This window comes from Chelonia mydas, chromosome 3 (assembly GCF_015237465.2).
Source record: "Chelonia mydas isolate rCheMyd1 chromosome 3, rCheMyd1.pri.v2, whole genome shotgun sequence".
Lineage (NCBI taxonomy): Eukaryota > Metazoa > Chordata > Testudines > Cheloniidae > Chelonia > Chelonia mydas.
In genome coordinates this window covers 160,736,339-160,748,682 of record NC_057851.1, presented here as the reverse complement: position 1 = coordinate 160,748,682, position 12,344 = coordinate 160,736,339, and the positions used below count along the sequence as shown (strand labels likewise).

General features: G+C 37.0%; 1 protein-coding gene across 7 annotated transcripts in view; it reads left to right on the top strand.

Annotated features, from left to right (window-relative positions):
• PROX1 (prospero homeobox 1) overlaps window positions 1-6,969 on the top strand; it is a 53,730-nt gene extending 46,761 nt beyond the window's left edge. For 5 of the 7 annotated variants that reach the window (XM_043543658.1, XM_043543663.1, XM_043543659.1 and 2 more), the window contains one exon: window positions 1,314-6,969. In XM_043543658.1, the coding sequence (XP_043399593.1) occupies window positions 1,314-1,502 (189 nt within the window). In that variant the 3' untranslated portion in view covers window positions 1,503-6,969. The remainder of the gene's footprint in view (window positions 1-1,313) is intronic. The other 2 variants (XM_043543662.1, XM_027827127.3) reach the window with 1 other exon arrangement.
• The last annotated feature ends 5,375 nt before the right edge of the window (window positions 6,970-12,344 follow it).

The following is a 12,344-nucleotide window of genomic DNA, read 5'->3' as shown; positions in this document are numbered from 1 at the left end:
TGCATGTACATAGCTCCCACTGATCACATGTCTGTCTGATGAGAAAATTTAGAATGCTAGTGTGTCATCTCAGTGAGATAGGTCTAATGCTTTATAACATGAGGTGAAGCATGTGAATTTTCAGGCCAAGTATTTCTGGGGTTCTTTCTAAAGTTATTAGGCAAAAATCGGACTTAGGCTAGAATATTGGTTAATCATAGACCCCCATTTTGCAATGTGATGGACATGGGTGGAGCCCTCTGCACCTGCATGGCACCCTGCTGAATTGGACTCTGTGTGATTGCTACTGTCTGCTCACATGCATCCCGCAGCAGGGATCAGATGCATCCCTGAGAACTTCTACTTGTGTATATTAATTCCTACCATGAGGAGACCCATCATCTCAATGGGAGTACTCACAGTAGCAAGCACTACATCTAGTAGAAAGTGTTTGCCTTGCTGTGTCTATAGCTATGGAGCTGTGGCTCCATAATACATTGTTTTTCTGTAAATCTGTGGTCCCAGGGAATCTGGAAATGGCATACCCCTGCTAGCTAGCTGTTTGACTTAACCATGGAATTAGACCAACACTCAGAAAACAAATGGGTTAGACAGAGCCCAGTTCTCTCACAACTTCATGCATGACACACCCATTGAAGAGTTTGAGTTTTTATTGGTAGGTTTCTGAAGGGAAAAAAAAAAGGAATGACTAGAATGGCTCCCAAGGAGGGTGACTTGTGGGAGTTTCATGCACAGAGCAGCTACAGAATCAGGCCATTAGCTGATGGCTTGTTTGTTTGTTTTTTAAACTATGAACAACCGTTCATGGATATCCTATTTCTCTGAGAGCTTTCAGCACTGGTTCTTACCAAAGTTAAACACAGATATTCAGAGGTTCATGCGCCTTTCAATGCATGTATAATTTTCATGTGAATTCTCATGCAGAGACTTTACCCATAAGTACATGGGTAAAATTTCATGACGAGATTTATCTCCTTTAAGACAATTGCTGTTGTTTCGCCCCCCCCCCCCACACCCTTCCTCTGCTAATTATATCTTATAAGTCCCTCACTATCTAAATCCAGACATTAACATTTCGTTACCTACATTCTGTAGTCAGACGTTGCAAAGATATCTAACACATGTTATAAAAGTTATTACTATGGTACTATATATAAACAGCTTTGCATAAGAGAATAGAAGTCTGCCATATTTAGAAAATGCAGGTGCTATGTAAGCCCCTTTTTGAAAGAAAGAACTTAGTTCAGTTTCCTTTGAAGAACCAGAGACTTGAAACTGAAAACTTTATTAATGCCATTGTCTCCTTGTATCAGCAGGTTCCAGAGAGATTCCTGGAAGTGGCTCAGATCACGTTACGAGAGTTTTTCAATGCCATTATCGCAGGCAAAGATGTTGATCCTTCCTGGAAGAAGGCCATATACAAGGTCATCTGTAAGCTGGACAGTGAGGTCCCTGAGATTTTCAAATCCCCAAACTGCCTACAAGAGCTTCTTCATGAGTAGAGAGTTCAAAAACTATTTATGAATGTATGAGAAGTAGCAGTCCCCTTTTGATGCCCAAGTTGTGTGTGTCTTTATTTTAATTTCCTATATAGGTATATCATATACATATATATGTGTATGAAATCAGACTATAGGGGGCTTTTTTTTTTTGGTCAGTTATAAGGGGGAATAGTTATTTTACTTCACCCTTCAGTTTACTTTTGCCCAAGACCCTTAACATTTGGAGAATAAATGGGGTTAATTTTCAGGGAGAAGAATTTTGAAGTGTATAAAAGCCTGTCTTAGCAAGTTAGGGCATTATGTTTAAAAATGCTTTGTCAGATTTATTGCTTGCTGCAAAGTGGCATTTTGTCTGAGTGAGACTCATGTCACGGCACAATATTACAAACAATGAAGTTTATATTATGTTTATACTGCTAAAGGTCTGAACTCTGTGAAGTTACTTCATAAGCTTAGAGCATTATTTTATTTTATTTTACTTTGCTTTTTAACAAATAAGGTAGATTTTGTTTCTTATTTTTAAAAACTACAAAGATCCATTTTAGGTTCTCACTCCAAAAAGTGATACCCCAAAAAGGCAAACCCTATTCTTCAAGCTTTCCCTTACAGGAATAACATGCACCCTGCCCCAGTAATTAACATGCCAGGTAATTTTTTTTTATTGAGGCAAAGCAATTTTGCACAAAACAGATACTATTCTTGCAGGGGGAAGCCAGTAATTCATGCACAATATTGTATCAACCACACTAATTTTATAATATGGTCAGCTTATTAAAACGGAAGCATTTCACTCTCCATAAAGTAAAAACAAAACCTTTCATCATTCTATATTGCTGTGTCTTGGTCATATTTTAATTGGCTCTTAGCTCTTGACATTTATTCTTTGCACAGTGTTTTTTCCAGGCATAAAAAGATTGCTGCCTATATTTGATAGTTAGTATTTCGCCCTGAAAAGCAATTTTTTGAATTACCTTTATATAGCAAAAGAAAGCGTTTTAGCCCAAAACTGCTGAGGCAAAAAGGCCCTTTGTTTGTAGCTGTAAAATATAATCAATCTTTACCTAGTCGCAAGTATAAAAATAACATTTTTATAAAAATCCAGTTAACCATACACAAAATTTACAGTAGTGTACTGTTGGCTACGCAGAATTAAGATAGCCAAATTTAATTTTTGCATTACAGTTAAGTGCATCATCAAAAACAAATCTGTCTGATCAGAGTGCCACACTTGTGTTCTAAAGCAGAAGATGGTGTTGACCAAAATATGAGTACAGTGTAAAGTATACAAAAGTTTTGGATTCATCTGAATGATATGTCACAATATGTGAACATAATGCAAGAAAGCTAGCTGCTAGTTTTTGTGCTTTCTTCAGTGGTTCTCCTTTTTATTTTCACATTTTCAAAAACGTATAGTGTCCAGTAGTTTGGGGTTGTTGTTTTTTTTTAAAGATGCTATGGCACTATGTGTTTGTTATTTTTTCTGTCATCTTTTGCACAGATGCAGTAAGAATTTATTGTTATTTTGAATTCTATTTTTCCCTTAGGTAATTTGATACAAATCTAGAGAAAGTTACAAAATAGCCAGTAATATTTAGACTATCTAGGACATCAATATTTTATTTCTTTAACTTTATTTTAAAATTGCATTTTGACTTTGGAGAGTGAAAGTTTACCCGTGTGACTAAAGAGCTGACCTGATCATTGCAATTTCACTTCATTTACAAATACTGCTGATAGACAGAAATGTATGAAAGCAATTATTGTCAGCACAAAGCCTTAAAAACCTGCTGACTTCAAATTAAACAGCACAATCCTGCGATGCCCTGTCATTAGTTTCAAGTACTGGCAGTATCTGTGGAGTATAGGCAATGCAGACAATAGCATGGGATGAAGTGCCAACATTTTCACTATGCATTAAAAGCAAAACAAATCTTCTTGATCTTAAACTCCCTGTGAGTACCTAATACTGTAGGCATCCATACAGTAGACAGCATGTATCATTCTTTTATTTTGTGCATGATTTGGTAACTATTACACTTCGTAAAGATGTAAATCCAATCAATTCCAAATAAGAAAGAAGGAAAATTGTGTTCATGCACTTTTTTTTTTCTTTTTTATTGTTATGGGAGGAAGTGGCATAAAATGCTCAAGTTCTAAGACAATTAGTTCTTCACTGGCAACCCATCAAATACAAAATATAACACTGCATTGCCTCCTTGGACATAAAAAAGTAAAGCCATACTTTAGTCATACTGCATGGACACATTACTAGATACCATCTTGATCTGTGATATAACCATTACTTTTATTATATTATATTATATTATTATTATTTTATTATATTATTTGGCTCCAATGTGATTCTAATAATCTAAATGAGTGAAACTGTGTACTCAACACTAGATGTTGTTGCATTTATTTATTTATTTATAAATAGCATAATCTCAATAGTAAATGAGGCATAGGAATTAAGAGTAGAAATTTCATTTTAAAGAGAGAAAAAAATCAGTTTTTTGACCTGGAAAAAAAAATTGGATCATTGCAGTTATGGTGATTTTACTGCATTATAGCCATATTGCCTTTGTGCCTCCCGATGCATTTAAAAATATAAAGATAAATATATGGCATAACTCTTACTAAATTGTAAATAGAAATCAGAATCTTTCAAACAATCTCAATACTGTTTACTTAAAAACAATGGCTAAAAGGCAGGAGGCTACTTTTGTTGTAACAAAAAAAGTTTACGTAGGGAAAGAATTTAAAAATCCATGTAGAAATCCCATGTTGCCATTCATTTACTGCTAATTCAGATTTATTTCTGCATATAAACTTGAGGTTGTAGTCTGTGCCTAGACCTTAAATGCACCAGCGGAAGGATTAAAAAAATCCTTCAAAATACCAGTTTTTTCCCCACAAGTACAATTGTTCTTGTGCCTTCTGTGGCTTACAATTTTCATCTTTTAAACATTATTTTTCAATTACTACAGCTGCAATAAACACTAGATTTTTTTTTCCGGCTGTTTGACATAATGTTGATAGCTATGCATATTTTGTGTCTTTTTAAAAAATTAAAAAAAACAAAACAAAACAAAGCAGGAGAATACGTTTTTGAAGAAGAGAATTTTTAGAACAGTTTGATAATGCAAATTATTTTTTTCTCAATTGTTTGAGCAGCATTCAAGTTTTGAAAATTCTTGTAGAAGCCAATTTTTTGTAAATGTGGTGCAAATCTTGTGTTTTCTTAGCATATTGAAAAGTAGTATAGAAGCAATATTTCATACGCAATATCTATGTGTATAGATATACACACACATATACATACATGGAGACATTACATAGATATGTTTGTATGTATATACACACATAAAATATGCGTATGAAGTGAAAAGCTTACCTTTTTCCTATCTAGATTAAGAACCTATTTTAGACATTTGTTATGTTTTGTGAAAAGAATGTTCTATTTGAAATTACAAAACATTTAATTCTTACTGTATCTCTGGTTGTTTAATGGGAACGTTTCACACTAAATGGTAAACATGTGGAAGATGTTAGAATGTAGTAATTATTTAAGGAAGTGTTCACCCATGTATTCCTGAGGTTTGCTTTGTGCCTCTGAGTATTATTTAATTAAAAGTGTTTTAAGTTTGCAGAATCTTTGTTACTGTACCAGGTATGTGGGTGAACATCGAAAACTGAGGGGAACTTTTATAAAGCAATGTAAATATTCAATCTTATGGTTGTTCTTGCATAAAGACATAAGATTTTAATAACTACATTCTGAAAACATCTGCTGAAATTTATAAGAAACACTACAGTAACTGTATAGATAGTTGAAAGCATTCTTGAATATCCAGCTCTCTACTTTTAAATGATAAGTCTCTTTCATCAGATGTCAAGGGCATAGGTGATACAGTTTCTGTACAATTACACAATTTTTTTCTATGTACATGAAGTCATTTAATAGCAAAATGTTTTTTCCACAGGTTAATATTAACTAAGAAATAAGGGTGAAGATTTTGTGGCTTTAAAGATAGGATTTTCACCAGCAGCATTGAAAGATATATATATAGATATATATATATATATAGAAAAAAATGGAAAGTGGTTTACAAAACCCCCAAAATGAGCACTGTACATGAGAAGTGAAAGCAAAAATTATATTTGCCATGTGTATTATATAGAAATCATTGGTGTTAATAGTGCAAATGTTTCCTTCTGGTACCAACTATGTGTTTGAAAATTCCAATAAGCATTGTTTTCAAAAAGCTCCCCTTAAGGAATGTAACTGGTTTATATGAGTAAGCAGTTACTGTATTGCACTTAAATGTTCTGTTGAAGGAAATGCAATTTTGTTTTCTGTAGAACTGTTGGTTGTAAACCATCTATAAACTGAAGCTGAAAATGCTCATATTTAGAGCTGGGATGAAAACTGGTGTTTAACCTTTGCATCTTCTTAGGAATATCTTCTTTAATGTATGAAAGGTGGTGGCACTGTGACTTTTTAGTCTCTTCATCTGAGCCACAATCATCTCTCTCCTTTAAGCAGCCACCTTCAGAAATGCACAATTGTACTAGGATATGTAGAAGCAAATATAGAAGAAACAACAAGTTTATATTTTACCTAAAACCCATCCTTGCTGCAAATTTTAAAATGCATTAAAGTACTGCTCAAGTGGGGAAAAAACCCAACAACAAATACTATAACAAGAATTTGTTATTTTTCATGTAATATGAAGTCAGGAGTCAGAAAAATGCATCTTAAGTTGGTTTTACTGCTGCCCAGAAGAGTCAAAGGTTAAGGTTTAAACTGATATTGTCCCAGCCATTACTCATATGTATATAGTTACAAAAGTGACAAAACACTGCCTTTATATTATTTAGCAATATGTTGTAAATAGCATTATTAAGCTCTTTTTTGTAATAAAGACCCTTTAATTTGAAGATAGAACAATAACTGAACTGATAAAGTCGATTTTTGATTTTTTTTTAAATTTTATTTTTTAGCTAGAGGCAATTTCAACTGTGGATTTTTTGTTGTTGTCTATTGTTCTGAAGACTTTGCATAATTTATTGGTTTAATTTATCCTAATTTATTTGATGAAGGTGTACAATTTTGTATTACCAAGGATGTACTGTAATATTAATTGATGATATGATAAAAACAATAAGACTCCCCTGTCCATATGGAAAAAAAAGTGCAGTAGACAATTGATTGAAAAAAAGTTACAATTCTAGCTTGGCAGCTACTAAATTAAAAAGAAAAGAAACAGGAAAAAAAATTGGGGGGGGATTTTATTTTGTGTGTTTTAAGCTTTTGTATACTCTCCAGACTTTTACCTTTTTGCTTTGTACCACTTAAAGGATACAGTAGTTCAATTGCCTTGTGTGCCTTCCATCTTCTCTAAACTGAATGTATGTGCAGTATATATGCAAGCTTGTGCAAAATAAAATATAAATTACAAGCTCATTGCCATTGTTTATATTTCTTTCTAAAAATATTTCTTTATTAAGTCCCAAAACAAAATGTGAATCACTGGAATCAATTTACTGTGAGAGATTGCAATCCCGCTTACGGTTACTCTCCCCCACCACCGTCACAATTTGGAATTATGTGTTAATGAAACCTGCCACCTATCTTACAAAACTAATATATATTTCCTGTGGCATTTGGGGTGCCTACAGTAAACAGCTATAGTCTGTTCCTACAACTTGCTGCTGTTATAATGGCACCTTAGGCCCGGATCCTGTAAACATGTATGCACATTCTTAACTTTAAGCACGTAAGTCATATTCATGTACTTAAACACAAAGAAACCCTATAAATTCTTCATCCCACAAATCGTTATGCACCTGTTTACCTTTAAATTCTCCATTATAATTAAAAACAAACATAGCAATTGCCATATTGGCTTAAACCAATGATCCAGCTAATCTGATATACTATTGGCCAAGATGTAAAACCTCCATAATGCATGTAATTTTGCAATATATCACACAGGTCATGTCCTAAACTGACAGCCCTTTAGACCAGTTTTATCTAGAATAATCTCAGAAGCTATTTTTATTCATGATAGCATTTAATCATTTTCCCAGTGTATTTGCTTCATCAATGTCCTGTGACAGTGAGTTCCACAAGTTATATGTTGCATAAAGAAATATTTCCTTTGACATTGTTTATGTTTGCTCCTTTTATGTAATCAACTTTCCCCTTGTTTTTATACCATCATAAAAGAAGCAGCACCCACATGGCAGCCTCTATCATTTTATCATTATTTTAAATATCTCTGTTAGGTATCCTCCTTTCCAAACTAAGTAGTCCTCAACATGTTATGCTGTCCTTATGCAAATCAATTCCTTACATGTTATACCGCTAATAATTTTAATTGTTCTTCTCTACACCTTGACTATTTCTGATGTTGGTTTTGATTAGTTGGTTGTTTTGTTTTGTTTTTTTAAGATGAGAAAAACAATGTAGCAATCAAGGTAGGAATGTATCATTGGTTTACATTAAAATACTTCTGTATTCTTTTATTTCCCTATCTTAAGTGAGTTGAGCATCTGATTAGCCTTGAACTGACATATGTGGGCTTTTATAGGGTAGTTTATTTTCAGCATGCAGTCATTGAAGTTTTTTTTTTAAAGGAGAATTGTCTTGTAAATATGTTTTCATCTAAGACCATTTCTTCTCAGATTTTTGAGTGATACAGCCTTTAGAGACCACAGCAATGATCTGAGGACAGTATGTAGCCTATAGCTTGCATTCAAACTACCAAATCAGTACTTCATCTCTCCACTTGTAATTAAAACTGTGGGTCTTTGAGAGCTCTGTGGTATAGTGTAATCATACTGTGGGTGAAAACCACACCTGGGATAATATCCATTAAAGGCAATGGAATTGCATCCGTAAGCCAACAGTGATTTCGGTCTGAGATGTTCTCCTTTTACCTGTACTGCAAATAAATTCGCTTGTGGTTCTCTTTTCACTCTCCACTTAGACACATTACAAACCCACCATACCACTGGTCAGGAATTGTGCTGCTCAGGACTAATTCTTAGGAAACTGGCTGACACATGGGAATTTGCTAATTTTCTGGGTTATCTGGGGGGCTGTCAACACCAGGCCATGGATGATGGAGGTTGGAGAAGATTAACAGGAGGGCTGTGCTGAGACTCTGACCTCATCCACTTCAGAAAGCCTCCACCTTCAAATCTGTGCTCCTAGCAGGGTGGGTTCAGAATGGCCATAAAGTCCAGGAGGAAGCTGCTATGGGACCCCAAAATAGCTAAATGCTGGGAGGGGTAGCTAATGAATAAGAGCAGGCAAGCAAGGAGAGAGTGGCTAGCCATCTGCTCAGCCAAGGGCAGAGCAGGGGCTTATGGAAGAAACGAAAATTATGTGGGACAGCTTGTTTTGAGGGGGCGGGGGGGAAGTTTACTAGCTCAAAGAGAGTGGCATGTCTTGTGTTGAGGCTGGCATTTGGGGGAGATAGCCCTCAGGTACCAAGAGAGGGTACATCAGGGTCCCAAGAGCTAAGGTGCATTGGCAGAGCTGTATGCATAGTGGCTACCTCCACTCAGCCTGTCTGTAGACAGTGCAGTTAGCCCCTCACAATTCTGTCATGACATTTCCCCCCCAAAATAAATCTATTCTTTGAAATGCAAAACACTGTTTCTCATTTTACCCTGCATTTGGAAGTGCAAAGAGGTTCAAACTCAGAGCATTGGGTACCCCAGAGCATTGGGGACATTCAGATCTAGACTGGAACTTTGCAATTAGCCCCTATCTTAATAAGCAGCCAAGCCAAACTCCCCTGGCGCCAAATGCCCCGGATGTTTGGAGAAGTGCTTTGCAGCTCTATTTGGAAGTTCCTCAGCGCTGCTACGTGGATTTTTCCAATTAGGTAAATGTACCCCCCACACACACTTTGCAAACACAATGAAGGACTGAATTGGCTGTAATCAATGCAGATAGAACAGTCTCTCTCTGTCATTGATAATAACACTGAGACCTAATAGGTCTTCCCCATCACTAGTTTCTACAAGACAGAATGCAGAATGATGCACTGTGGTCTGTGCAAGCAGGGGTTAATTGCTCTCATTCTCTTGGTCTCTACCCCTATTTATGCCCAGCCTAGGCTGTGCCAATACAATTTCCATGGAGATGATCATTCTGAGTCTTCCCTTGCTGTTAAGAGAAACAGCGAATTGACTGTTGAGTTGCTGATCTATTACCATCCTTTGGAAAGGAAGGGAAATAAATAAGTCACGCCTCGGGATGAGTTGCAGCATTTCCCCCAAACAAAAGGATCTGATTCAATGCAGATTACATTTTTTTTCCTTTAAAGCTCAAAGGATGTACCATATATGAGAATACAGCACAGACCAAAAGAGAAAATAAGATACGTGCTGTTTAGTAGCTGTGGAAAACATACTTTGTGGTACCATAATTCTTAAAGTCATCTTAAATAAACTGGAGGGTGCACGTTTTTGTTTTCCCCCTTGGTCTGAAAGGGTATGTCTACACAGCATTTTGGAGCCTCCCAGCCCAGGTTAATACTCTAAAAATAGCTGCATTGTCAGTGGTTTAACATTGTGGCTTGGCCTGGAGCCTGAGCTCTGTAACTCACCCCCTCCCCCCAGACTTCAGACCCAAAACACTGTCTACACAGCTATTTGTAGAGCAGTAGAGAGGACCTGTCCACTGGGGCTGGGACGGTCAGTCTTACTCGCCTCAAAAATGCTGTGTAGACGTACCTGAAGAGTCCGAGTCTTGTGACTTTCAGGGCATATTGCTAGGCCTATCTGTTTTCCCAGGATTTCAAGAAAGGGGAGGGTGAGAGTGGTTTAAAGACTGATGGGGGAGGAAAGTCCATAATTTATGGTTTATTTTTGAGGTGTTTTTAATGTACTTAGAAGAAGTAAAAGGAGAGGTGCAGAATTTTTTAGCTGTCCAAATCAATCCTCTTTGGCTCAGATTAGCCTGGCACCTTCCAGACCTGCAGCACATAGTGAAACACTGACTCCCATGCAAAGAATGGAATTCCCCACCACCGCCCTCTGCCCAGAGGCCAGGAGAACGGAACTGCATTTTTATGAATAAATCCTAGTCAAATGAATAGTGGTACTTTCCTATTTATTTGGGAGTCAGTGTTAAAACAAGCTATTTGCTTCATAACAAAACACATGACAATGAGCTGCTATTTGTGCTCAAAGGAAGTTAATTGCACGCACAGTTTAATTTCATTCTTTAAAGTTAAGCTATGTTTGGGTCTACAGCTTGGCAACAAAAAGGCACACTAGTAGTTAAAGAAACACTACCAGTTTGCTGGTCTCAGTTTGCAAGAGACACGCCAGTTGGGCAGCTGTGGGAAGTGACAGGGGAGAACGCATGTTGGAGAAAGTCTTGTGGCAACAGTGGCCAGTTTCATTATGGCCACTGCCAGACTGTGAAACAACTCTTGGGGCTTGAAATCCTATTGCCTATTAAAACTGGGCATGACAGCTCTTTTTTATGCTTCACCAACCAGAGATAGAGCTGGGTCCTAGGGGAAATAAGGAAAAATATTTATTACAAGTGTTTAACACCTTTTAGTACAAAACAACCCTACTATGCAGCACTCAAGGATAATTCATGCCAGCCCATGTAAAATTAAGGGAAATCGCTGATAAACTCAGTAATTTGGTCCAAGCTTTCAAAGGAAGAAATGAACCCCCCCAATCAAAATCCCGAGTCCAAACTCCCTGAATTTTGGGGTGCTTTTAGATCCTTTTTCATAATGGTTACTATCCCTAGTTCAGGTTTCAGAGTAACAGCCGTGTTAGTCTGTATTCGCAAAAAGAAAAGGAGTACTTGTGGCACCTTAGAGACTAACCAATTTATTTGAGCATAAGCTTTTGTGAGCTACAGCTCACTTCATCGGATGCATACTGTGGAAAGTGTAGAAGGTCTTTTTATACACGCAAAGCATGAAAAAATACCTCCTCCCACCCCACTCTCCTGCTGGTAATAGCTTATCTAAAGTGATCACTCTCCTTACAACGTGTATGATAATCAAGTTGGGCCATTTCCAGCACAAATCCAGGTTTTCTCACCCCCCACCCCCACACACACAAACCCACTCGAGTTTGTGGGGGGGGGGGGAGGTGAGAAAACCTGGATTTGTGCTGGAAATGGCCCAACTTGATTATCATACACGTTGTAAGGAGAGTGATCACTTTAGATAAGCTATTACCAGCAGGAGAGTGGGGTGGGAGGAAGTATTTTTTCATGCTTTGCGTGTATAAAAAGACCTTCTACACTTTCCACAGTATGCATCCGATGAAGTGAGCTGTAGCTTACGAAAGCTTATGCTCAAATAAATTGGTTAGTCTCTAAGGTGCCACAAGTACTCCCTTTCTTTTATCCCTAGTTCAGTAATTTGTTAAAACCCTGGATTCTGAAAACCCTCCAAAATTGGGGTCTGATTGAACCCCGGACTTGGATTGAAGAGACACCATTTAAAATGGAGATTTACCCACATTAGAGGTCTGGCTACTGTGGTGAGTGTATTTAGTAGAAGTGGGCCATGTCACAAAACTCAGATCTGAACACCTCTGTGCAGGGCTTTGGTTCTTTATGAAGACAATTAAGTGTCATTATCCCAATGTTACAGATGGGGAAACTGAGGCACCAGTTGGTGCTGTGACTTGCTCAAGGTCACACAGTAAGTCAGTTGCAGAGCCAGGAGTAGCCCCAAACTCCCTGGACCCCCCACTCTCATGTTTAGTACACTGCCAATCTTCTGTGTTACTTATTAACATTTACTGTTACTTGTTAACAGTCTGGATAAGGTCTTCATGGCC